Source organism: Rattus norvegicus, chromosome 16, assembly GCF_021556685.1.
Source record: "Rattus norvegicus strain SHRSP/BbbUtx chromosome 16, alternate assembly SHRSP_T2T, whole genome shotgun sequence".
Taxonomy (NCBI): Eukaryota; Metazoa; Chordata; class Mammalia; order Rodentia; family Muridae; genus Rattus; species Rattus norvegicus.
This window is the reverse complement of record NC_141549.1, coordinates 85,029,242-85,056,754: the sequence shown is the minus strand read 5'-3', so window position 1 is coordinate 85,056,754 and position 27,513 is coordinate 85,029,242. Positions and strand designations below refer to the sequence as shown.

The 27,513-nt window shown below is 47.6% G+C and overlaps 1 protein-coding gene and 1 long non-coding RNA gene across 2 annotated transcripts; one reads left to right on the top strand and one right to left on the bottom strand.

Moving 5' to 3' along the window:
• The first annotated feature begins 570 nt into the window (after window positions 1–570).
• Window positions 571–27,513, top strand: Spaca7 (sperm acrosome associated 7). The gene is made up of 6 exons (NM_001399279.1): window positions 571–726; window positions 9,446–9,502; window positions 14,616–14,723; window positions 15,536–15,643; window positions 25,893–25,991; window positions 27,348–27,513. The coding sequence occupies exons 1-6, from the start codon at window positions 633–635 to the stop codon at window positions 27,359–27,361; spliced, it is 480 nt and encodes a 159-aa protein (NP_001386208.1). The 5' UTR covers window positions 571–632; the 3' UTR covers window positions 27,362–27,513.
• On the bottom strand, window positions 21,865–24,663 carry LOC148000647 (uncharacterized). Its single transcript, XR_015640513.1, has 3 exons — window positions 23,895–24,663; window positions 23,280–23,384; window positions 21,865–23,166 (listed from the first exon to the last, which is right to left on the bottom strand). It is a non-coding gene; the product is annotated as an uncharacterized LOC148000647 (long non-coding RNA).

The following is a 27,513-nucleotide window of genomic DNA, read 5'->3' as shown; positions in this document are numbered from 1 at the left end:
GACTTCTGGAGTGAACTGGGCCAGGTTTCCGGAGCTTCTTGAGCCATCCCTGAGCCTAACTCCTCATGGTCAACGTAGAGGGATCCACTCCCATACCAGGATCTGGCATCGGAGTCCCTAGTTATACAGGTAGCAAGTCACGACTGCACCGCTGACCAGGTTTGCCCTCTGGTCATGCCTGCCCTTGTCTCTAGTCATTTAACTGTCACAGCGAGGAGAGATGTGGCCATAGACCTAGACCCTATTCAGACCCTTCCTTAACTCATCGGGCTTAAGTCATGACATGTGTAAAGTCCCCAGGGCTCTGTGTCTCCCTGGATGTCTGAAGAGCTAGAATACACTTCTCCCTCTCTGAGGCTGATAACATACATCTACCAAGAAAGCCTCACACGCCATCAACTGCCTACGGCATCACACAGGGAAACAAAGCCCACACAGGGCAGGACCCCGGCTTGCTTCTTAACCATGTTCTCACAGGTCCACAACATAACACATCCACTCTAATGGTGAAGGAACCCAGGTTATGCCCCGTGATGATGTCACAGGACCCCCACATTCCACGTATCCAGGAGTCCAAGGCTAGGGAAACTGAAGCCCTTCCAGGGAGGGGCTCCTCCTGTAACTGGAGGACCATGGCAGCGAATAGGGGAGCAAGGACCTTCTTATCCGTTTTCCTGCTGTGCTGCTGGCAAGTCACTGAGCTACATCCAGTCAAGACAACTTCAGGTAGGTTCCGTGGGCAGAAACCTCCGGCCTGGAAGCCTCAGAGGGAGCGTTCTTCTTGTGCTCCCTTCCTTCGTTGGAACTCGGGGAGATGGAGAGAGGGGAAGGGCTCTCCACCTTTGAACACCTCTCATGCAGGAATGCCAGGGAGCAGCCACTTTCTGTTAGCCTAATGGAAATGTTCTAACTCTTCCCAAGGTAGAGGAAGAGAGCCACCAACCTCCATATGTCCCTCCTCCGTGTTTACAACTGCACGCTTTCGAACTTGTCGTCATACCTACATACATGTGTGTGCATCACAAACATGTAACATGTACACACACATAGACATGTACACATACACACATTGATACATGTACACACCAAGTGCTCAAGCATGTGCACGCACGCATGTGCGCACACGCACATACACACACACGTCCTTTTGTGTAATACTTAGCACGGTCCTGATGTCTCACTACTCTCTGTGAAGCAAATAAAGTATATTTTATGCCTGTTCTTGTCACCCTAACAACATCAACACTAATCCTTTAGTTCATTTAGTACCAGAGGAAGATACAGTATTCTTGGTGCTTGTTAATGATGGCCAGGTAGTCAGATGTGCTTGTGTGCCCCTTTAATCCCAGTACTGGGAGGCAGAGGGAGAGACGCAGAAGGCCAGAGAGGCAGAGGGGCAGAGAGAGAGGTAGAGAGGCAAAGAGGCAGAGGCAGATCTCTGGGTTGGACGCCAGCTAGGGCTAAATTAATCAGGGTAGATGCCACCATGGTGGTTCATATAGGGAGTGCGGTTCATGTCCCAGGAAGGACAAGAAAGCTCCACAGCCTAGGACCAGCCAGAGTGACAGAAGTTACTAGGAGGTCAAGCAATTCTTTGCTTGATGACTTAAGGGTGTTCTGTAGGCAGACTGGTGGTCAGTGGGGGAGGGGCCGTGTGGAATTGCAGGAGACCTGTCACTGCGGAGGGCTTCCTGGGGCATGACTCTGTGGAAGGCTAAAACAGAGTCTAGGTCAGGCAGGCTTAGTTAGAAAGACCTGGCCAGAAGCAGGCTGTGGAGCCCCTCCTCACCCTGTGCCTTTTGAACAGCGTGGTAGCTCTGTGATTCCCCCTAACGGGATTTGCGGTTGCACAGCCAGGGATGTAGCTAGGACAATTTCTAGGAAAGGAAAAGAGAAACAAAACAATATCTACTCCTTCTCCTCTTCTCCTTCTCCCTTTTCTCCCTTTCTTCGTTTCTCCCCCTTCTCTCCCTTTCCCTTTCTCTCCTCTCCTCCTTCTCTTCCTCCTCCTTGTCATTGTCCATGAAACTTGGGCTTCTCTGGTGTCCCCTTGAGAAACAAAAGAGAAAAAAAAGATGAACAAAACAATACCTACATGCACAGATGTTCAAATGCTTGAAATGAACCAGAACTAGAGCCTGGTGGTCCACACCTCTGATCTCAGCATTCGGGAGGCAGAGGCAGGAGGATCAGGAGATGCAGAGCCCTGTAGAAAGGATTCCTAGTGACCGGGCCAAAAGCTGCTCAGGCCAACAGTGAGGGTGGAAGTGGCCCCAGCAATAGTGTGAACATCCACCTTGGTCATGGCTGTGCCCGAGAAGTGCACACAAGTGACTCCGGGGTCCTGAGTTTCTCCTCCAGATGGCCCTTAGCGGTCATCAGACTTCAGTTGTCAGCAGTGCCAGGTCAGGAGAGAGAGAGAGAGAGAGAGAGAGAGAGAGAGAGAGAGAGAGAGAGAGAGAGAGAGAGAGAGAGAAAACAAAGGCAGCTGGGAGAGGAAGACTGCTCATGGGGGAACACCAGAGAAGTCCAAGTTTCATGGACAATGACAAGGAGGAGGAAGAGAAGGAGGAGAGGAGAGAAAGGGAAAGGGAGAGAAGGGGGAGAAAGGGAGAAAGGAGGAAAGGGGAAGGAGGAGGAGAAGAGGATAAGGAAGAGGAAGAGGAAGAGGAAGAAGTTTACCTCCAGGTCAGGAATGGAAATAGAGGGAGTTGGGGGGGATTAGAAATGGGAGAGGAACCTCAGCCAAATGCTAAAGTTTCCCATCAAGTCCTTATTTACAACCAAAGATCAGCAAAGTGATGCCACTCCTGACTATAAATTCCATCTCCCTGGCTTCTTCCTGCTCGTTTGCAGAAGGGCAGTGTGAGTTCAGACTTGACCCTGTGATCTGGGTGGGCTCTTCTGGTACTTGACATAGGGAATCCCAGATTTGGCTTCCCCAGACTTCTGGGAGGCTAAGTGCCACCAGCACTGGGCTCAGTACAAATCCTGGCGATGGGGATGAATTCCCCTCTTCTGTGAGGTTCCCAGACTACTGAGAAGTGTGACCTTTCCACTTGTCCACAAGATTGGGACCCACGGGAGCCAGGTGCCAGGTGGGATGGCCCAGGCCACAGTCTCATCACCAAATGTCTTCTTCAATTACTATCTGCTTTATTTTGTAAGAAAGGTTATTCTTACTGAACCTAGATCCCATTAAATTGACCAGACTACTTAGCAAGCCCACGGATCCTATTTCAAGTTCCTCCCAAGCTCTGGGGTTACAGACATGCGCCACCATATCCCATGTTTATGTGGGTCCTGGGGATTTGAACTCATGTTTCTTCAACAAGAACTTTGCCAACTGAGCTAGCTACCTGGCCCAAGAAGAATAGCAACGTGGGGCTGGACAGATGGCTCAGGAGTTAACATTGGCTGCTCTTCCAGAGTTCAATTCCCAGCACCCACACGAGACAGCTCACAACTGTCTGTAATCCGAGTCTCAGGGGATCTGGGACCCTCTTCACAGCCTTCCCTGGCACCAGATGTGTAAGGGGTTCATAGGCGTACGTGCAGAGAACACACACACACACACACACACACACACACACACACACACAAGGTACTTTAAAAATAAAAAGAATAACTTCTTATTGGACTTAGGTTAATAATACACGGCTGTAAAATAAATGTTGACAGAGATTCTAGTGGACCAGATGAAGAGAATATAATATAAACGCTTCTGGTTTTATTTGTAGAAGTGCAATTATAAAGGGCAGGAGAGATGGCTCAGCAGTCCATGTTTGCTGTTCCTTCACAGGAGCAGAAATTGGTTCCAAGCACCCATGTTGGGTGGCTCACAACCACCCAGAACTCTAGCAAACACCCTTTTCTGATTGTCACACACACACACACACACACACACACACACACACACAGAAGCTGGGCGTGGTGGCACAGATGTCATAGAATTCAGGAAGCAGAGGCAGATAGATCTCTGTGAGTTCAGAGCCAGCCTGGTCTACCTCATGAGCTTCAGAATAGCCACAGCTCTGGAGTGTGATCCTATCTCCAAAACCAAACAAAAAGGATGATTTCAAAGCTTCTCTGAGTTAGTGGACAACTGTCTTTGAACATGCAAAACAAGTACTAAAGCACTTCTAATGCTTCGGACAGACTCTCTGAAACCACCCTTGACCCGAGAGTATGGGGAGGTACTCGCCATGGTCTGTTCACTTCAGGGACCCATCTGTTTCTTCCTCTATCTGGAAAGGCACCCATTAAGCAATCTTGGTGCCATCAACAGTCTTATCCTAGTCTCTTGGTTAGAGTCCTGAGGGTCCTTGAAGAGAACCTTGGACTGTCGGTGACTGCCCCTGCTTTCAGGAAAGCATCGGAGCAAAGCAGGAATCGTCTGCAAAGAACCCAGGCTCCGTGGTGCCCTGCCACAAGCCCACCTTCCGCGGTCAGCAGGGCGAAGTGTCGTTCTCACGACCTACAATGTTTAATGTCAGTGAGTGCAATTGACGGTTGACCACACCGTGCAGGGACGGATCGTGGAGAGTAAAGACAGTGCAAATCCCCGGAAATCTCACACATCTCATGACACCTGACGTATCTTCACAGAGGGGTAATACAAAGGGTTCGGCACTGCTTACTCCACAGAGCCTCCCCTTGTGAGTTCACATAGCAAGTAAGCTAATTAGCTTAAGATCTGTCTTTCACGCGATGACAGAACGAATCCCTAGAGATTTTCCAAGGGGCCTCTGGGAAATTTCAAAGTTAGCTTGTGGTCAGGAAGGCTGCCTTTAGACTTTAATTTGAAGGTGTCAAAAAAAATGTCAGGAGCTTTGAAGACTTGACTGAGATCACAGGTTACTGCGAAACAGTGCTGTTACCCATCAAACCAATGACGAGATTTTCAAGGAAAATAGAGGAAATAAGATAGTTGTTAACGGCAAAAAATAACCAACCTTCGCTCTCAATACCGAGAGGGCTCTGCTTTCTTAAGTAATAAAAAGTTTGAAAAGACAACACGAAGCACAGGAAATTATTTTGGTAAGAACAGAGCCTTTGTCTACAGGGGAGGTTACTCAACAGGTAAAGAAAACACTTATAATCTCTTATTAAGAGGAGGCCAATAGTCCAAGGGGCTCTGTCCTTTGAGCGGAGAGAAGCAGGGGCCGTTCCACATGGCCGCACACCTGATACCGGAGCTCATTTCAAAACCTCACAATGGCCATCCATTTACACGGCCTGGCCATAGGAGATTAGATTTCTCTCTCTTTTTCCTCATAGACCCTTTACACCTTACCCTACCCATTTGGGCTTTTTGTTCCTTATTTTTTTCTCCTCTTTATTAAATAACTTTTAAACTATTTATGACAAAATGACTTTCTTCTTTTCCTAACAATGGCTGGTCCTTCCCGTCTCTCGGCTTCCCTTATCAAAAACTGACAACTTTCACTGAAGCCTGCTTGCAAAGTAAGTCTCTCCCTCCTAGGAGTCAGAGGAGGTTTAATCACATACATAAGTAGTGATTTCAATGGAGAACACTTAGAAGCTATGAATTATTGGTCCCATGTTGGCCCTTGGTGGCAGGCGTCCTGGATCTGGATCTCCATCTTACAGAAGCTTAGGACCCATTACTGTAGCATTTTACTGGGTGTGGGTGCCTCTGTGTGTGTGTGTGTGTGTGTGTGTGTGTGTGTGTGTGTGTGTGTGTGTGTGTGTGTATGCGCGCGCGTGCATGCACATGTATTCACAGGCGTGTGGAGCTCAGAGGACAGCCTCAGGGCTGTTGCCTTCCGTCTCATGTGGCCTGGAGCTTTATCATACAGGCCAAGCTGGCTCACGGACTGTTCAGAGTCTGCCTGTGTCTGCCTTTCCTCTCTCCATTGCTGGGGTTATAACCTCATGCTGCCATGCCTGGGTTTTTCCGTGGGCTCTAAGGGGACTTGAACTCAAGTCCTCATACCTGCAAGGGAAGCACTTTCCCAACTAATCCATCTCCCCGTGATTCTTAATGTGGCAGAAGCAGCGTGCTTATTAACAGACCCAAATATATTTAGTCTCTCTGTATGTAAGAGATAAGAGAGCCCGAGTGTAAATGTGAGCTTGTGCCTAACAGCGAGAGTCTCAATAGTTTGGATTATTTAGGAGTTCTACAAAAACCGTACTAATTGTGGTAGCATCAGGCTGGTTAGAAATCGTCTTTATGTAGCATCTTTCTTTTTCTAACACCCAGAGCCCAGACTGGGAAGTCTCAGATGTTCGCAGAGCGTCATCACAAGCCATAGAACTCAAAGAGTGTTGAGAGAGAGAGAGAGAGAGAGAGAGAGAGAGAGAGAGAGAGAGAGAGAGAGAGAGAGAGGCAGGCTTCACGAGTAGGAGGGAGCGCCAGTTTCTCAAGGCAGCATTGAGTTTCAGTGTCCTAACCATCGCTCTCTCTGTGACCGTGACAGCCTTTAGGGTTTCACTGTCCAAAGGCTGTCCTCCACCTTTGCTCGCTTGCTTTTCTCTACAGGATTTTTGTTAATATCCAAGATCGTGGGGTTGGGGATTTAGCTCAGTGGTAGAGCGCTTGCCTAGGAAGCGCAAGGCCCTGGGTTCGGTCCCCAGCTCCGAAAAAAAGAACCAAAAAAAAAAAAAATACCCAAGATCGTGACAGCCCCAAATGTTAACAGCCACAGTCAGCACTGGCCTGGACAGGATAGTCTAGCCTGCTTCAATATTTGTACAAGGGCAAGTGGTCTCCACAGTCCAACAATGGCGTGAATTATGTCAACATTTCTACTTTCCTGTTAGCTTCTGAAGAGCCAGGGCAGGGAGGGTTTAAGGTTGGCACAGGAGACCTGTCCTCGATGATGTGTCTGCTATCACCATGTGCCCATGCCTATGTGCAGCTGCCCAGGCTGAGAACACTCAGCAGGTATCCACTGAGGAGCTTGCAGCTGCTGCTGTTACTGCTGCCGCCGCCGCCGCCCCCACCTCCGTGGAGGGTCACTATCATTTCTTAAGTCTTATGACATCGACATCTTCTTCAGCTTGAGACCAGGCTGAGACCTGAGGTTTTTATAAGCCTGAGACCTGAGTGAAATCTGGGCGACTCTCAAGGTCCTCCCAGCTTGAGACCTGGTCATAGCCCAGTGTGACACTCAAGGTCCTCCCAGCTTGAGACCTGGTCATATCCCAGTGTGACACTCAAGGTCCTCGCAGCCTGAGACCTGGTCATAGCCCAGTGTGACACTCAAGGTCCTCCCAGCCTGAGACCTGGTCATATCCCAGTGTGACACTCAAGGTCCTCCCAGCCTGAGACCTGGTCATAGCCCAGTGTGACACTCAAGGTCCTCCCAGCCTGAGACCTGGTCATAGCCCAGTGTGACACTCAAGGTCCTCCCAGCCTGAGACCTGGTCATATCCCAGTGTGACACTCAAGGTCCTCCCAGCCTGAGACCTGGTCATATCCCAGTGTGACACTCAAGGTCCTTCCAGCTTGAGACCTGGTCATATCCCAGTGTGACACTCAAGGTCCTCCCAGCCTGAGACCTGGTCATAGCCCAGTGTGACACTCAAGGTCCTTCCAGCTTGAGACCTGGCCATAGCCCAGTGTGACACTCAAGGTCCTTCCAGCTTGAGACCTGGCCATAGCCTAGTATGATCCTCGGGGTCTTCTTGAGTTGAGGGGCCAATGAAAACAGTTTCCAGATTTCCCTGAGGATAACCCAGGTGACCTTATCTCATCCTAGAGGTGCTCCCGCTGCCTGTCAGGAGAGGAGCTGTGCCTGCCACAGTGTGGGTTGCTCACATGGAAGTCTTGGCCACTGAGAGGGACAGCAGTTCAAATGACCCTCACAGGGGAGACGAGTATCTACTCAATTAACCGAAGCGAACTTGGAATCCAAAAGTGAACTCCATGAAGCCAGAGTGTGCTGATGTGGTAACCGAGAGGACATCCGAGCGTCCTGACCCTCGTGGGCGCATGACTCTCCCAGGGAGGTGGCAACAGGAAAAGTACGGTAGAGCAGCTACACTTGACAATGCAAATGAACAGGCACAGACGACAGGAGCGTACACACCACGCATGTGCACACGGCTGACTCGCACAATGCTCCCATTGTGATTACGGGACAGACACGAGATGAAAAGAGTATTTTTAACAAAGTGCTGGCGCTGCGCAGCTGTACCCATTCGTAATGAACCATTAATGCCTCGCGCAAAGAGGAACTGTACTGTTTGTTTGGTTTACCAAGGTCAGCACACTGAGAAGCAATTGTCATCACCGCCGCAGACCTCCTTACATATTTCCCATTGTTCTGAGCTGTGCAGATGAACACATTGGGATGCAGATTGTCCATCATTAAAGCCTTTGAGAACAGCTTTGTCACTGGTTTAGCCGCAACTTTAGTTCTCCCAGACAGAGCTCTGTGCCTCAGAATGGAAAGGTACGGTCGCCCTGCCTGCCATCTTTGGGGGTCCCAGGACCTGGGACTGGGAGAAGAGGCCAACCTTGACCTCATACTAAGAGATGTACCAGACCAAGGGACATCACAGTCCCTCATAAAGAGAGGTCATGTCAGAAGGAGGGAGTAGTAGCGGATGCTACAGAGAAGAGGCCGGTCCTCAGAATTCCCATGGTGGCCAGATATAGACAAACCCCATCTGTCCAGCACACATCACCAATAAGAGCCCTGGCCCTGGAGACAACAGCCATCCAGAACCCTGGAGCCCACTCATCACAGACTCCACTCCTCACCTGCAGACACACCAGCCTGGAGGGCTCTGCTCATGCTGGAGGGATGAGGCAACCAGTCTCTGGTCTGCCCCATGGAACCCCGGGTAGCACAAGAATGTGCAGGGCCGCCCAGGGCTCTCAGAGAAAAACGTGCATGAGGTGTCTTCACACAGGACAAAACAAGTATTTGGGTGGCGACACGGGAAGCCTAAACCAGGGGCTGGGCAAGTGCTTCTCTTCACTGGTGCTGAGCTGGGCTTGGGCTGCTCCGGTGGTGGGGGTCTGAGGCTGGAGCTTCCTGGCCCCATCCAGACAGTGCCACCAGCCATGCAGGAGGCAAATCAAAGCTCCCCACAAAACAAACTGTGTGGCCCTCTTCCTTCTTTTGTCCCTGTGATTGAGCTGAGTTGTCCCTGATCATGGACACTGTCTTACGATCCTAGAGGTGATTCCAGTGACCAGGAAGGCAGGTTCTACTCAGAGTGCCAGGGGGAGTCCTGGTTTCCTCAAACACTGCTGCTCCATGGGTAACGCCTTTCCATCTTCCATTTGAGAAGCTCAGGTCCCAGAGGGTTTCCTCAGACACCATGGGAAGGAGCAGCACTCCTCGCTGGGTCCTCTCTGTAGACTAGTAGACTCTGTAGAGTACACACAAATCCGTTCACAGAGAGGTGGGTGAAAATGGAAGTCTTAAATTATAGATTGTTATCCTTTCTCCTCCTCCCCCAGGTCCAATCACTGAAGGCGTTTTCAACTCAACAACTGAAAACATACCTGAAACCTTAGGTAAGACTCCCCACATTGAACCTGGTGTGCGGAGAGAGAGTGAGTGGGTGCTTCTGCCCCCAGTAACCTGTCACCAATTGCAGACACTGGGGAGACGGGCTCGCTCTGAGGCGCCAGGGTTACATTCTCCTACTCTGGAGCTTAACTGCCAACACCAGGGTCAAAACTTCCCTACAGTGTGAGTACCACTGAGCTGACCAATGCTGTCCCTCTGAGATGGGGAACGAGTGTGTACAGGCAGCACCACCTTTTCTGGTATCCATATTGCAAAGAACATGAAAGGGGCACTAACTCAGCTACAGCCTATCTGAACCAGGCTCTAGACTGGGAAGGTTGCCCATGGACTCCAGGTAGCCAGCTCTCCAATGCTGCTCCTGGTCCAAAAGAAGCATTGTGATGCAGAGAGAGAGAGACTATTTCTAGATGCTGCTTGCTTAGCTCCTGCCGGGGTCCTGTACCATACAGGGTACGTTATAAAAGCCACAGGATAAACCTGCCCCAAAGACCATTACAGAAAGACCATTGGCAGTCAGAGATGTAAAGAAAGTCTTTGGAGATTATGTCTGACTGAGAAGAGAGTCGGATTAAGAGTGTGAGTTTGTTTTACAGCCAGGGGACACTTGTGTTAGAGGCGTAAGAGGAGAGGTCGAAAGAGCACAGTGAACAAAGTACAGCCACACCTAGGGAAAAGTAAGGGAAGGTGCCCACTCGTATTTGGGGACAGAGACGGGATAGAATGACAGCAAGGTAGGAAGGATAACCATAAACTATGTCTGGAGCCAAACTTTTCTGCGTGTTGTTTCGGACGGCGTATTTGTCAGCGCTCTGTCCCCATGAGGTAATAAACCCATGAAAAGGTTCCCCCGCCTCACACTCAGTTTATGGAGCTTCCATGCAATGACTTGTTAGCCTTGAGGCTTTGGGTCCTGTAAGGAAAGCACAGATGTCATAGGTGGACTGAGGCAAAACACCCAGGGGACACTAGGGGACACCAGGGCACACGCAGTGACCTACAAGCCCCTTAGCACAGCTTACCCAAAGATTCCATCACTTTGCAGTGGGGGTCACCCTGGGAACCAACCTTTTAACACAGGAGCTGTGATGGCCGCTCTTGATCGCCTGCTTAATTAGATTGAAGAGGCCTCTTGGATCTGAGTTTAGCACATCTCTAAACCCGTGAGGGAACTCCAAAACCAAGTGGATCCCAACTGCCGTGATCACTGAATGATTTAATCTACAGATGGATTCTAAACTTGAATGGGCTAGTAGGAAGGGCTAGAATTCTGAAAGGCAGGACTGGTTGAAGGAAATATGTCACTCTCATGTGACTTTGGGCACAGTATCTTGCCTTGTCCCCCTCTTGCTGATGCTACCTGATCTGCTTCCTTCTTGACCTGACACAAGTAACTCCCGTCAGGTGCTCCTAACCACCCTAAAATTTCGCATCACCAAAGGCTCAGAATCCAAGGTGTCAAGAGCTATAGATTGAAACTGCCCTCTTGAGTCAAGGTAGCATGTCCCAGGAAGAAAACCTAACATAGAAAGTTGTTATCAATGGCACGGGGTCATTGCTGCCTTGGTGCTATGATGCTTTAGGCTCTGGAACTGGTTTGTGTGGGGGAGGGACTGGAAAATCTTGAAGAGTTGAACTAGAGAAAGCTCAGGATGTAAGCTATATACCGGGCGAAATGAGCGATTCTGTCAGGAGCTCAGAATTCCAGGACAGAATAGGAATGTGGACAGTGGGGGCCAGGTGTGCTGGGTGGGTTTAAGCCAAATTGACACAAGCTAAAGGTATCTGAGAGAAGGGAACTCGATTAAAAAAAATGCCTCAGGGGGCTGGGGATTTAGCTCAGTGGTAGAGCGCTTACCTAGGAAGCGCAAGGCCCTGGGTTCGGTCCCCAGCTCCAAAAAAAAAAAAAAAAAAATGCCTCAGTAAGATCAGGCTGAAGGCAAGTCTCTAGGGAATTGTCTTAATTACTGATTGATGGGGAAGGGCCCAGCCCATTGTGGGTGGTGTCATCCGTAGCTAGTGGTCCTGAGTTCTATAAGAGAGCAGGCTGAGCAAGCCAGGAGAGCAAGCCAGCAAGCAGCACCCCTCCACGGCCTCTGAATCAGCTCCTGCCTCCAGGTTCCTGCCCTGTATGAGTTCCTATCTTGGGTTCCTTCAGTGATGGACTAAAATGTGGGAGTGTGAGCCAAGTGAACTCTCTTCCTCCTTGGGTTGCTTTTGGACACAGAGTTTCACCCCAGCAATAGTCACCCTAACCCAGATGCCAGGCTTGTGAAGTTTCATCTGGAAATGAAGACCCCATTACGAATTGTACTGAAGTCTGTTATCCTCACCAAAATCTTGCCTGTCTTTTGCTCACATCTTGCAGCTTTGTGGGAAACTGAATTACTGAGCTAATTAACCCAGCAGAGGAAATTGTAAGTCAGCCCCACTTTCAGGCTATGGCACAGAACTACTGCATGCTTTTGGACAGGTTTACAGTGAGAAACACGAGAAAGGGCAGGGCCAAAAGGCTTGAAAACTTCGCAGGTTGATGAGAAAACCTTGTGTGACGCTGTGGACAGGGAAAGCATCATTCTGAAGAGTCTGGCTATCAAAAAAGGGGCCAAGGAACTCCGATGTGCCGAGGACTGTGTAGGAGGTGGCCAGATCCATCCAACACTCAAGGCTTGAAAGGGTAAATGAGTTTGAGAAAACAATGTCCCTAGGTCATACAGCTCACTATGGGACTGCCCCTAGGGCACAGAGATCACTATCGGACTGTCTCTGGGGCACAGGACTCACTGTGGGGCTGGCTGAGAAACTGCTTTCCGGTATTCACTTCACAGTGCTCAGTCACCTAACCCTAACGTGCGAATGCTGTGAGGATCCAAGTGAACCCTATTGTTGTTCAAATTGGTAACGTAGCATGGCTTCATCTCCATGATGCTGGCTTTGTGGGTACACAGAATGCAAGAATTACAGTTTTGAGGGAGCTCCCAACCAGATTTCCAAAGAAAAGCCTGAGAAGGTGGGGCAGTGAGTCTCAGGGTCACATTTCATGAAAGAGGGCAAATCTGTGATTATAAACTTAAGTTGCAGTAGAGACCCGGGAACATGGGACATCTGCCAATAAGAGACAGAGGGAATGAGTACAGGTGACCCAAGAGAGAAGCCATGTGGGCTGCCAACAGCCAGGCCATAGGGACACAGCCATCCAAGCTCTTTTGATCTCAGGGAGCACTACTTGCCCCAGATGCCAGGGTGGATCTACAGAACTTAGAGTTCCGCTGTGGCCTTGTTTAGGGCATGTTGTCGTCTCTGCTGTTTGGCTGTGCTCCTGTTTCGCCTTTGGGAAGGGAAATGCTCATTCTGGGCCACTGCAAATGAAAGCAACTTACACATTTTTATGGAAACTCGGAGCTAAGAGCCGCCTTCAGCCTCCAAAGTCTTCCTGCTTGGACTTTAGAGCAACGCCGAGACTGTAAAGATTGCAGGGACTCACGAGGACAGACGGACGTATTTTATACTAGGAGACCGACAAGAACTTCTTACAGGTCAATGGTGGAATGCCGTGATTTAAGTAAATGTGTTTGGATGTGAAGTTGGCACGGGATTTGTTTGTCATGGGTAATCTTAACCGTCAGATTGACGGGTCGAGGCTGTTGAGAGAATTCCTTCCTTAGGCAGACAATGCCTTACCCTTCCTCATAAGGTTCCAACACAAACCGAAGCTGGACTCTACCAAAGTTCACCCAGAGGAGGAAAGGAGCTGAGTTGGCTTTTTATGGAACATGGGTGAGGGGTTCCTAGCAGAAGTCTCCAGTGGCCACAGAGCAGCACTGAGAAGTCTTCACCTGGGGTAGATGGTGGCTTCTACTACTCAGGTAGAACTAGCGTCAATGTACCTTATCATGGATATATATACATATATATATATATATAGATAGATATATATATGTATATATATATGATAGATAGGAAAGATAGATACATAGATAGATAGATAGGATATATATATATGATAGATAGGAAAGATAGATACATACATAGATAGATAGATAGATAGATAGATAGGAAAGATAGATGGATAGATATGATAGATAGATAGATAGATAGATAGATAGATAGATAGATAGATAGATAGGATAGATAGATAGGATAGATAGATAGGATAGATAGATAGGATAGATAGATAGGATAGATAGATAGGATAGATAGATAGATAGATAGATAGATAGATAGATAGATAGATAGATAGATAGTATATACTCTAGCATCTCCCCAGGTCTCCAGTGGCCATGTGCAATTACTGCAGAATTGCATGCAAGTGGCGAGAGGCGTGACTGGATACTGAGCTAAGACAGCAGTGGCTCTTGCCACCCCTCTTCCCATGAGGGAACATCAATAGTCAAGGCGCCCAACCAAGAGCCATTGCGAAGATGGTGGCTTGGTCAGATGTTTTGCTTGGAGGGTTGTATCCTACAAGGGACTAGGAGATTGGTGAGGCGCACCCCTGTGTGTTGTGAGGTGCATTCCCAGAGATGGTTAGACCATGAAGGACGTGTTACCAGGACTCCTTTCGTCTGCCAGTGGACTCCAAATTTGAATCGATTGTTGGGATGTGGTAGAACTGTGCTGCGTGCGGAAGGCGAGGCATGAAGTGGAGGGAGTAGGCTAAGGGATCTCCTTCCCAACTTCCTTCCTGGTGCTCTTCACTCTGCTTCCCAGAGCCATGATGTGAACAGCTCTGTGCATGCCTCGATGGACCAAAACCTCTGAAGTTGGGAACAAACTCTCTCCTTCCTCCCTTGAGTTGCTCCTAGGGTATTGGGTCACAGAGACAACAAATCTCACTAAACCATGAGTGTGGAGCCATTCAACATCCAGGTTACATCAGGGGCAAGACTTGGGAAATATCTAGACGGTGTCCACTTCCTGGAATGATTTAGGGAGGCAATGCTCAGCCCATCCAAGATGAGGTTCTCCGGAGAAGTCACTAATTCCTTGGGTTTCTGTTTTCTACCTACAGTGTTCATAGGCTGCGTGAAGTATAAACTGTGCCTAGGGACATGTGTCAATCCCCACCAGCTCTAACATGTCCTTATATGCTTTCTCAAGATGAAATTCTAGCCCAAGATATTTTGGAGCCAAGAACTTCAGCAATGTCTGCAACAACACCACGAACAAGATCGCCAACACAGACAACAGTACAAACCAAGGAACCAAGCAAGTATACCCCCTTTTACTGCTATAATGGCGTGGACTCCTAGACATCCAAGGTGTTGACTATATGACTGTATTTGAGCATTACTTGAACCAGCTATGGATAAATGAGACAAGCTGTGGTCTGAAGCCAAAGAAGGGGTCACCTCCAAAACACAGGTGGCTTGCTTCTCTCTAGGGTGATCTCTTGAGTTATATCCATGTTCATTTTGGGGTTCAGCTTGTGTAGAAACGCAGGCTTACAACAGGAACTAGATCATTAGTCCACACCATCTCACTGCATTTCCCTACAGCTCCTGAGGGGGCACAGCCCCTCTCCTACACCATAGACATGGTAAAACTAAGGTCCAGTATATGATGTACCCAAGACCAAGAAGAGCAGTGGATGTAGACAAAGTAGACACTTTGCAAAGCACAGCTCCACACACAAGATTATACAAACAGATGGTGTAATGGACAGTGGCCAGGAGAGATTTGGGTTAAGAAGTCCTCAGGCTCCATGGGAAATGCGTTCAAAGGCAGGAGGTCTCGCCACTTCTGGGATTGTTTTTTACATTCAGATGTGACTAGATTTTTAAGGGTTTGCTCCCTCCACATCTGCCTAGATATAAACCACTGGGCTGAAAGTGGCTGGATAATGTCTGGCTATTTAAATATTAATTTCCCAATGTACAATCTTCAAGTAGGACTTGAACACTCTGCCCAACTCTTCCAGCCCAACATTGTAAATTAGGGTTTAGCTCCCTGCCCCAAATGCTCACAAGTACGAAACAAGGAGATGCTTCATGGTTTTTTTCCCATCTTCTTCATCCAAGATGCTGGTATTGAAGAAAACTACCAAGAGGAAGCCTTTGAGAACTACCACGAGTTCCTGGAGAATTTAGAACACTCATCTAGGAAGAAGGCGAAAAGTGACAATAATGGTAAATGTGATCTAGTGTCTCCTCTGCTGAGATTAGAGTCACCAGCACCAGATACACTTACAGCCACCAGCATCAGATACACTTAGAAGTTACCAGCATCAGTCACACTTAAAGCTACCAGCATCAGATACACTTACAGCCACCAGCACCAGATACACTTACAGCCACCAGCACCAGATACACTTACAGCCACCAGCACCAGATACACTTAAAGCCACCAGCACCAGATACACTTACAGCCACCAGCACTAGATACACTTACAGCCGCCAGCATCAGATACACTTAGAAACTACCAGCACCAGTCACACTTAAAGCTACCAGCATCAGATACAGTTAGAGTCACCAGCATCAGATACACTTAGAGCTACCAGCATCAGATACATGTGACAGCAGCTTTACCTGAGTTAAGTAGCCCTGCCCTGAGGCTGAGCATCCCCCTCCCTGCCCCGTCTCTGCCCTCTACTCTGCCCTCCTCAACCAGCAGAAAAGTCTTCTCCCAGGTGTGTGAAAGCTAGGAGTCAAAGAGAGACCTTGCTACAGACTTCCAGCCAAGTCCCCTCTCCTCTTTGGAAAAAAGAGAGAGCAAGACTAAGGCTCTGGGAGACAAGAAAAGCCTCCTTCTAACAGAGGCAGTGCACACATGGCTCTGAGAAGCTTGGTGTCCAGGGACTGATAGAGCTCTTTTGCCCTAAATCTTAGTTTAGCTTATTTTAGATTAGATTAGATTAGATTAGGTTAGATTAGATTAGATTAGGGTTAAGATTAGAAAATGAACATGTGTAGAGTGTAGAACTTAAATGGGATAATCTGAAACGTGACTCACATACAGAACCAGACCAAGGCTCCAGAGCATCGTGGCCTCTGGCATGGGGCAGAGGAGGTCATCAATACATACCCCTGTGCCCACTCTACAGATCTGTCTGGGCCCTGGGTCCTGCATTTACCACCTGCTTCTCACATAGCTTCTCTAAGTCCTAGCCTCTGGTGTTCAGATGGATCTAAGTAATAGTTTCACAGTGTAAACACGAGCGTGATTGTATTTTAAAATGAGTGTTTAATTTCCTTGAGCTTGTTCACTTAGAGGTTTAAATAAATTGCCTGAAGGTTAGGTGTAGTGTTTGCCCAACAGCAATTCTTCTTTTACTTAATATCATTTAGCAATTAGGATTCGGATCAAGACAGAGGGCACTCCTTTCTTACTCAGGATCCTCACACAGTTACTCATGTTGGGCAGTAACGCCAACCACGCCTGATGATTACTCTCGCACAGAGTTATTTCTTCCTGTGTTGACCTCATCATCCTAGACTTGGCTTCAGGAGCCATTCCTGTTCCTCGTCCACTCCAAGACTCTTGAGGCTTCTCTGATGCCTCCTTGCCCCTGCCTAGCTTTTTGATAAGCTCCTTTTGCTAAGTCAGTACCCCTAGAAGACCAAGAGTGCTTACACTCCTTAGCAAGCCAAGCCAGGAGGCGCGCTGAGAGACTTGGCAAGCAGATGCAGCTACAGTGAATGGCCTGGAACTCAGGGATTTCCATACATTGGAAAGGTAGTCAGGGACAGCTGAGTCAAAAGATGAAGGCAGGGGGCCCGTGCAGTCTTCACACAGTAACTTCTTAACGCAGTTTCAGATAAAGCTCAGAAGGAGTGGAAGCATTTCAACCAACATCTTAAAACAAAAGCCCCTCAGTGTTTACCGGTAGGTGTAGCATTCTGAAAACATTCCCCGTTTTTTCCCGTGTTCTTCATTAAAGACAAAAGTGCAGTTGAGAATCTTCATGGCCACAGTTCTCAGAATAAGCTTGAGTCCATAGGAACTGTCCTTCCTGCCTGTCACTCAGGAGCGACATGGGAGGACAGCATGATGTGAGGCAACCAGCTCCTCACAGCCTCTCCTGTGGCAGGGGGGTGCGCCCTCCCACTCTCACAGGGAAGGGCCTCAGTTGCAATCCTGTCCTTAAGAAGGACTTTTTGTTTCCTATTTAAAGACCACTCTCCTATTGTTTTTGGAAATCTGCTCCTATTATTTGTCTTATACTGGTTAGTTTCTTGAGTTTTGCTTTTGTTTCTTTTGTTGTTTTTTTTTTTTGTCTTTAATTTCGAAGTGCGTTTTTAGTGGGTTTTATTTGACCCACCAAACCAACCAAGTCTGATTTGTTCACCTGCTGTGGATTTTTTTAACTTGTCAGTTGACTTTGTTTTTAAGATTTATTTTAGCTACATGTATGTGTGTTTTGCCTTCATGAGTTCATGTGTGGGAGCCCACAGGATCCAGAAGGCGGCAATAAATGCCCGGGACTGGAGCTCTAGGTGCTTGTGAGCTATGATGTGGGTGCTGGGAGCTAAATCTAGGTCTTCTGCAAGATCAGCAATAACTCTTAACTGCCGGGCCGTCTCTTCAGCCCCGATACGTTTACTTTTGATGATGTTCATGAATGTTTTTTAAGCAACCCCCCCAAAACAACAACAACAACAAAAACAATCCACCATTTTTGTGTGGTCATCATGGATAATATTTTGTTGTTTTTAATATAGCAGCAGACTGTATTTATATATTATAGACTATATTGTAGTACATCTACTTACAGATATAAATTAAGCTATATTTAGTCAAGAGAAGTTGCTGTTTTTCTGCTATATTCTTGTCACTTCCTTGGCCCATATGCTCTTTGTTTAGGAATTTATCTCTGAGTAGTGTGCTCTTAACTTCATCTCTTTCACCTATGGCCACATACGCATTGTAGCATGACTTACGCAAGCCCGTCCCGTCGCAGTTTGCAGACCCACACTTACAATATGTCGCATCCCCAGATGTGTGCATGCCCAGATGTGTGCCTGTTTTTTCTACCGTGCGCATGTCAATCGTTGAAGCCAGAGTTTCATTCAGGTCTTCAGTCCCTTGTTCTTCTGGGGTACATCCCTTGTTCTTCTGGGGTACACCCCTTGTTCTGGGGTATATCCCTACTTTTGGGGTACATCCCTTCTTTTGGAGTACATCACTTCTTCTGGAGCACATCCCTTCTTCTAGGGTACAGCCTTTCTTCTTCCCCCTTTTTTTTTTTTACTGATTGTTCTTGCATTTTTGGAGGGGTCTAATTTCCTGTTTTAAAAAAGCCTGTAAGATTACTGTAACTGCATTACTTTCTAGAGAATAATTGAGGAAAAAAATAGAACCTTTATGATATTGAATTGTTCTTTCCAAAAATACGTGTAGTCTCCCTATTTCTCAAGTTTGCCTTTGTATATTACAGGCGCACTTTTAGTTTTTTCTTTGTGTAGGGTTTTCAGGGTAAGTTTATTGATAAGTATGCAGTCTCCTTCATCTGTATATAAGGGAGAGGTCTTCTCTACTGTTTACTGTAGCTGACTTTCATCTGTAAAGGATTTTTTTTCTAATATCAAATCATCCTTGCATTCCTGGAATGAGCTGCACCCGATCACGTTCAACATTATCTTACAACAGATTGAATTTATCTTGCCAGTGATTTATTAGTATTTCTGAATCTAAAGGAACAAGTGACATTAGTCTGTGGGTTCTTAAATTCTGTATCTGGACAATATTGTTAATCGTCTTGGGATTTTTCCTTCTTCTTTCTTTCTTTTTTCCCTTTCCTTTTTTCTTTTTCTTTTTCCTTTTCTTTTTTTATGACTCTCTGGGAGCATTGAAAACATCTAGCTCCATCGGTCGGTGGTAGCACACACTTTTAGTCCCAGCACTTGGGAGGCAGAGGCAAGTGGATCTCTGGGAGTTTGAGGACAGCCTAGTCTAAAGAGTGGATTCCAGGACAACCAGGACTGTTACACAGAGAAACCCTGTCTTGAAACAAACATAAACCAAATAAAATAAATAAATAAGAAAATATCTGGTTCCGAGATTTATTAGAAAGGACTTAATCTGGCACCGTCTCCCGAGGTAGTTCTGGGATGACTTTATTTCCTTTAGAGAAATATTTCTTAGCCCAAGTGCAATTCCTAGTGGCCTGTACTTCCTTGGGAATTACCCACCATTCCTAGCTTTTCACCTGTGTCTTTGAAAAGTCTTTAGAGTGTCTCAAGACCTATGCCATCTCATTTGTCTTATTGTTTTTCTATTTTTACATCTTTGCATCTTTTGTTTTTCGTGCCCGACCTTTCTCCCCCTCCTTTGGTTATGACACAGTAGTTCGTCTCACTGGCTACTTCCCCAGCGGTCAGGGATTTGACACACTGACCCCGCTGTATCCTGATCTCACCGCTCTAGCATCCCTGATGCTTTCTTTGCTTATGGCTGCTCAGTCTTTGCTCTCCTGTTCTTTTTCAGGTTTCTAGGCTTGAGTGACTCTTTGATTAGCAGTAATTGTCTAACACCGTTCACTGTTTGATGAGCCCCACAGACCCTTCTTCATGCTTGCCCATCGCTTCTCAAACATTCTATCATGTTAGTTTGTGGCTCCCTTCCAACAGAAACTGGTTTCCCAGTAAAAATATCTAACTGCTTTAAAGCACCATGCGTAGCTCCATTATATCATGTTTGGGATGCATCGTTTGCAGCAGTGCTGCCATATGAAGTCCCTCGTAGCCGCCGAGCACATGATCCCACAGTTAAAAAGAAAACCTGTACCCTAATGTCACCACATACCCTAATGACACCACGTACCTAATGTCACCATGCACCCTAATGTCATCGTGTACCTAATGCCACCATGTTCCTAATGACACTGTGTGCCTAATGCCACCATGTTCCTAATGCCACCATGCACCCTAATGTCACCATGCACCCTAATGTCACCATGTACCCTAATGTCACCATGTACCCTAATGACAACATGCACCCTAATGCCACCATGTACCTAATGTCACCATGCACCCTAATGTCACCATGTACCCTAATGTCACCATGTACTCTAATGTCATCGTGCATGTTGCAGCTCCTACTTTATTGCTCAAATGTTTTGGTCCCTGCTCTCATATTTATCCACTGAATCTTCTCTGGGGAGTGATGATGGTTATCACGTCAGAAACGCCTTCTGCCTACACCTCCCTGCACTTCTGTAGATTTTACTTCCTAAGGGCACGATCTATTGTCCTACACATACACTCTCATGGGCGTTTTGTGATCGCTATGATTCCAGCTCTTAGTCCCGAAAAACAACTGTCTCAGTGCTTACGACTTTAGGGACTGCATTTTGCTTTCTCTGACATGAGATTTGCTCCCTCTACTCTCTGGTTGTCTTGGTTTGTCTGATACATTCTTGTTTGTTCTTCAACATTGTAATTAATTTGCTTTTTCCTTTGTTAAAATGCATATATGATGAAATTTGTCACTATAATCATTTTAACTGTACAGCTCAGTGGTATTACATACGTTCACAATGCACAAAATCACCATTGCCATCCCCACAGTTCTAGTTGTAGCCATTAAATAATACCCCCCTGTTCCCCTCCCCTATACCCCCTGGAATTACCAATCCGTGTTCCTATGAAGGTGTTTGGATAAGGGACTTGCATAGCTTTTGTCTGTTTTTGCAGTCTGCTTATTCCCCCATACAATGTTCTTACAGTGATCTGTGTTATACTAGACCACAGTCTTCTTCCTTTTCAGTGCCGAATGACTTGCAGGTCATATTTTCTATAAAATGTGTGATTTTTAGAATATTCAAAGAACTAAAACTTAACTTAAACAGTCCAATGCAAGATTAATGAAGGACTAGAATATACAGTTTTCCAAAGAAAATATACCAATAGATAGCAGCTATAAGCAAAGACACCACCACCATTAGTTACCAGGACATGGCAATCAGACGTGCAGTAACCTGGGGTGACATGAGAATGAGGCTCCATGTGCCATCACTGCCTCAGGATATGGAAGCTGCCCCGAGATGGACAAGGAGCTGGATATGGAAAAACAAACAAGCAAACAAAAAACATGGTGCTGTAGACAGCTGAATGGATGAGCAAAGCTGATGTGTCCACATCTGCCTTTCAACCACTGAGCATCTCTCTGAGTGTCTCTTTAGTGTACAGCATGTGCTTAGTTCTTACCCTCCAAGGAAACTGTTCTGAGGATTAAGGAACACGTCATTTCCATCAGGGCCGTGACTGATAACTGACTATGTTGAGTCTAAAAGAAGGCTGGCCAGTAAGAGACGAGAACCTGTGAACTGGGAAGGCATAAGGAGAGAAAGAGCCACACGTGCGTGATCCGGTTCTAAGACACCTTTGTCATGAAGACAATAAAACCAATCAATTAAATCACGAGCTTTTACTCACTTCAAGAGAAGTGGAGATGGAAAGACACACGGCTCCTGCTACACAGGCACTTTAATGTATCATTCAAACACCAAAGCAGGGAGGGGTAGGAAAAGAGAAGGAAAGGGGAGGGAAGGAAGTGGGAGGGAGAGCAGGAAGGAAGGAAGGAAGGAAGGAGAAGGACAGAGGGAGGAAGGGAGAATGGAGAAGGAAGGAGGAGGGAAGGAGGGAGGGAGGAAGGAAGGAGAGAGGGACAGAGAGAGACAGGAAAGAAGAGGGGAGGGAGAGAGGGAGAAAGGAGGGAAATGTGTAAAAGCAACAAACGTATGTCCCCGCAGCGCAGGGGAACAGCAGCAAACTGTCTTAAGAGGACATATGGGGCGACGTCACGGTGTGAAGGCGGGTAGTCATGAGTTACTGCTGTGTAGCAAGGGTATGGCCAACACTAAGGGTTCAAGGTGAGTCAGCAGAGATTAAATGGAATTTAAAAAATACTAATGCAGGGGAAAAGGAAGAGGAGAAGAGAATGACTAAGAACAAGAGGAGGAAGGAGAGAAAGGAAGAGGAAAGGAAGAAGAGAAAGGAGAGAAAGGAGAGGCAGGAGGAGAGGAAAAAGGAGAGGAAGGAGAGGAGAGAGGAAGAAGAGGAAGGGGAAGAAGGAGAAGGAGAGGAAAAAGAAGGAGAGGAAGAGGAATAATCATCACATCTGGACTGTTCTCTGACTTAAGAATCTCATTCTCACAGCAGCCGCGTGTGAGACAGTCGCCAGCACATGTATTGTTTCAGCCACAAAACCAGCAGCAAACAATTTAGAATAATTAAACACACACCCCAAACACTCTCTGGACACAACAGAAATAAATGAGAATCAACGGCGTGAAGAGACGTGGGGAAATTGCCTAAATATTTGCTGATTTACGCAGCGTGCTGCTCAGTGACCCGCTGAGCGATGAAGTCAAAAGGGGAATCTGGAAATATTTTTAATTGAATAAAAATAGGAAGGCTTGCTGAAACGTTGAGTGGAAATGTATTGCATCAAACGTTTGGACGGAGATGTTTAAAATCATTCATGCATGAGAGAAGGAGTGGAAACAGAAAATATGGAGGTCCCGCAATGCAGAAGACGGAGGAAACAGCGGCAGCCAGCTGAAATGTGGTCTCTCGTCGTGGTCCAAATGAGGCGTGGTCTCTCAGCACAGCCCAGATGAAGTGTGGTCTCTCAGCGTGACCCAGCTGAGGCGAGGGATCTCAGTGTGGTCTGAGGACAGTCTCTGTTGTGAGCCAGGCCTCGTCAGTGCTGGAGGAAGAGTAGGACTATGAGATGCAGAAGCCGGCTTGAGCACAGACACGGTAGGTGCGAGGACATACCCTAACAAGTATTCCCCAACCAAAGCAATAACACAAAGTTACCTCATGATGGCCCAGTGTAGCGGAGCAAGATCTCCCCGTTGATTCTATGCCACTGTTTCATTAATGACGTTCTCCTCATCCTTGGGCCTCAGAGGATTCAACCAACTGGGGACCAAAAATAAGCACCCAAAAGAATGTCGTCTGAACTGAACACACGTAGGCCCGCCCCTTCTCTGTCACAGCTGCCTCATCAGCACAGAAAAGTATTTGCACAGCATAATGTATCGGTGGTCATAAACCATCAGGGTGTGCTTCCAAGTATCGAGAGAATCGTCAGCGTACACACAATGCCACACGAGTATCTTTGAACCCGGGTACCAATGGGCATTCAGGAACCACTCTCCTGTAGAAACTGGGAGCAAATGTTCCACTGTCTTTCCCTCTGATCTAAGGCAAGACTTTACACCTCTTAAGCCATGACATTCCTTCCCTTTAGTCCAGAGAGACTGTGTGCTACATCTAGGGTGACGGGGTGCCCGAACCCTAGGGTCCTCTAGACTGCTTAGGGGAATGGCTGTGTTTCAAGTACAAGTGAAATGACAGAACCCACAGGGCTGATACATCCCCAGTGATCTGCAGGGCAGGAGGAAGTGTTAAAATGGGATGGAAACTGACCTTGTGTTCTACACCATCCTTCAAGAGGAAGGGTCGAAGAGGACTACAACTCCACCCGGAGTCTTCCTCGCTCCAGCGTTGGCTGTCACCGGCTTGTCTGCCTCCCACAGACAGATCGTGTCACACCTTGTAATTTTTAGAAAAAAAGCTAAACAGGAGTGAGGCAGCTCCCATGTTAGCTTGCTCCTTAAAAATTAAAAGAGCTGTCAGGTGGAACTCGGGGCCACGAAGATAGGAAAGATTCTGTTCAAACTTCCTATCAGTGCCTGCTACTCTGGGGTGTGAGTATCCTGTGAAAATGGCCTCCTAAGGGAGCTGGGAGCTCTTCCCTGCCTCCGGAGACCCTGACACAGCACGGGCTTGCTGACAGGCTAAGTGAATGAATAGCATTCACCCTGAGGGGCAGTTAGGGCTCCAGGGACTATGGGGTTAAAGGCCAGGCAGAGACACACACCTGTACGAATGTGACAAGGAAAGAAAGGTCCCTAGACTCACTGCCACCAAGGAGAGACAGCTCCACTCTGTGTCATGAGACCCCTGTGTCACCCCTGTGTCATCAGGAGCGCACAACCTTGTCTGAACAACCAGGAAGTGGCACACTGGGAGGAGGCAAGGCCCCAGTACCAACACAGACCCGGGAAGGCCTTCTTCCCTGTTCACTGAAGGTAAACACAGCAGGAACTGGAACAGACCGGCTCAGACAAGGAAACCCAACCGGTGGCAAGTGGTCTTGTCTTGAGATGCAAGGCAGGTGGTTTCCCCTAGCTCCACCCTCCAGCCTCCAAACTACCCAGGACGGCTCATAAAACCTACTTAGCTGGCTCCAACATGTACAAAGAAAGGCAAACACTGGTGGAATGTTTGTTTCAGTGGCAGGAGAGTGGATTTGGGCAAAGCATGGCTTTCTTACCCTGAATTGAACCCAAAGAGAGTGGGTTTGAGCCACTGAGATCCCGGGTATCCACCAGGTCTGGGAAGCTCTTGCAGAGTCACCTACAAAAGGTGACAACCACTGTCCTGGCACTGAAGTCAGGGCAGCCACCAACTTAGAGGGTCCACACTGTCCTCGTCTACACTGGAGGCCACTGGATTCCTGGGAGATTGTTCTGTGCTCTGCATTTAATCAAACATTAGATTTAACATGGCCTGCTTATCAGTCATGCCTGTGTTCCGGGGTAGTCCTAATAAATTTCCACATATCGCGTAGTTTAATTCATAGAAATACATTCTCTGTTATTCCCAGAGAATGAAGTCTGAAATGCCAGAATGGGTGGAAAGGTTGTCCTGTGGCCGTCCTTGATGTTCTGTGGCTTTGCGCACATCCCCTGATCTGTTTCCTTCCTCCTCCCCCAGCATTCTCCATGTGTGTCTGTGGCCAGATTTCCCATTTTCGTAAGGGTACAGTCACAATGGAGTAGGGCCAAACTTCTCCTCCAAGCCAGTGATTCTCAGCCTGTGGGTCACAACATCCTTGGGTTTGCACGTCAGAATATTATGATTCATAAAACAGTAGCAAAATTGCAGTTATAAACTAGAAACAAAACTTTACGGTTGACAGTCGGCACAACAGGAGGGACTGTGTTAAAGGGGAGGTTGAGAAGCAGTGGCCTAAGCCTTCATCCTAATCAATGTATCTTCAAAGAGATCCTGCATTTCCAAGAGGGCGCGTCATAGATTCCGGGTCAGCACCCACACTCTGCTACAACTGTGATTTTCCTCATTTTTCTCACAACGTTTTGGAGGTTGGTTTTTTTGTTTTGTTTTGTTTTGTTTTAACTGCTGATTTTGTTGCCATAGAATAAACTCAGGACTTCATTAATGCCGGTTCTGCCCTTGAACTGAAGTCTCAGCCTGGGTTTACAGTTTCTAAAGTTAAACAGAAAAAGCACCATGTTGTGCTTCTCCCTCAAGTATGATTACAGTGTGTGTGTGTGTGTGTGTGTGTGTGTGTGTGTGTGTGTGTGTGTGTGTTACATATATTTCTTTTTATTCCCACAGAAAAGAAGAGTTCAAAGGATGATGTGTATGAGAAACTGTCTGTTCTGGACAGAATGATTGAAAACCCAGGACAATCTGAAGGCAGCCTGGAGCTAACAGGCAAGTGGCCCCTCATCAGCCAGTCCCCTGCCTGGCTGAGCTGCAGTAAGAATGTCAGCTGCAACTGAGGCTCTCATATAAACTGGAGTATTATGGGGCTGTCTGAAGTCCAAGGGGTTCTAAGCCAAGTCATTGAGGGGCTCCCTCCATTCTCAGCCAAATCAAATGTGTGGTTCCCTCCTTTCCAAAAAACAGGAAGGCATGGTCCCAATCACTGTGCTTGATGACCTGTCCCTTCGTGACCAGGACATCTGTTGGGCCTGCTTCTCACTTGGGACGGACACCTCCCCTGGGAACTGAGTTCTGCTCCTCACCCTCACGTGGCGAGCCTTGCCCCATCCCACCCCTGTGGCTCTCTTTCCCATTTCCGGTGTGAACTGAGAGGAATGGACTTGGCAGTGGGACCGAGGTCTCAGCAAGAGCAGAAACCCTCACATAGGTTCAGCCTGGGTTTGAATCCCAGCTTGGCCATGATGAGGACCTCACACAGATCCTGGCATGTCCTGAGCTGTAGTTCTGGACACTCAATATGGTGCAACTTCGGCTCCCTCCTAGGGGTCAGGATGGAGTTGAGTGAGGTTGCAAGGTGTGAGCCTGGCTCCAGGGGAGTTCTCAGGACCCATCCTGCTGCTCCTGGGGGAGGGTCCCAGCTGCTAACAGCCAGAGAGAGGTGACGAGAGGTGACACACTTTACCAACACCATAGACCAACAGGCTCTCTTGGACTTGAGGTCATTTCCCAATGGACCTGAAGGGCTCTGTCCCTTGTGTCAATGTTTTCAGAGCTCATTGCGACAGCATGACTGTCATAGATCAGTGAGTGATGGCTAACTCTTTTCCTGGGAGGCCTGGGGGTTTTGATTCTGCTTTACTTTAATGAGCTGTTGACCCTGTGCAGGGTCTCAACGGTGACCCTCAGGGCCTTTGGAGGAACCTGATATCACCTCTAGCCCTTTCCCTATCATAACCGTCAGAGCTCCCCACAGGCCTTCCTCCATCCCCAAGCATCATCCCTGAAGAAGGATCCACAGGGCCCCAAACTCACAGGCTTCTGTCTGGAAGGTCCTTTCTTCCAGTGTGACTCAGGGGGCCACTCAAACTGGTTACTCTTGACCAAGGATAGGTGAGTGGCAGGCTGGGATCATGGCCACCTGGTCACTGTATGTCCCTGAGATTCTCATGGTGACCCCTAGAGAGTCTAAAGCCTCTGATGCTTTAAATGGAGACCCTTCCTGCCCAGAAATTCTTGCCCACTTGGGCCACACAGGAAAAGCTGGGCTGCTTGTTCTCAGCTTTGCTCAGGAGCCGAGGGGTGTGGGGCACAGAAATGACAAGAAAATCTCCTCTTTCCAAACAGAAAGCATCTTTTAGAAGAGGACCAAGCCCAGGAGGACAGCGTGGCACGGGCGTTCCTGAGCTTAAAAAGACAAGGAGCCACGGGAGAGCTCCACACCACCCACCCTTAGGGAATGAATGCACTCACTGATACCCATTCTTAAAAGAAAATTGCTTTTTCCACATAA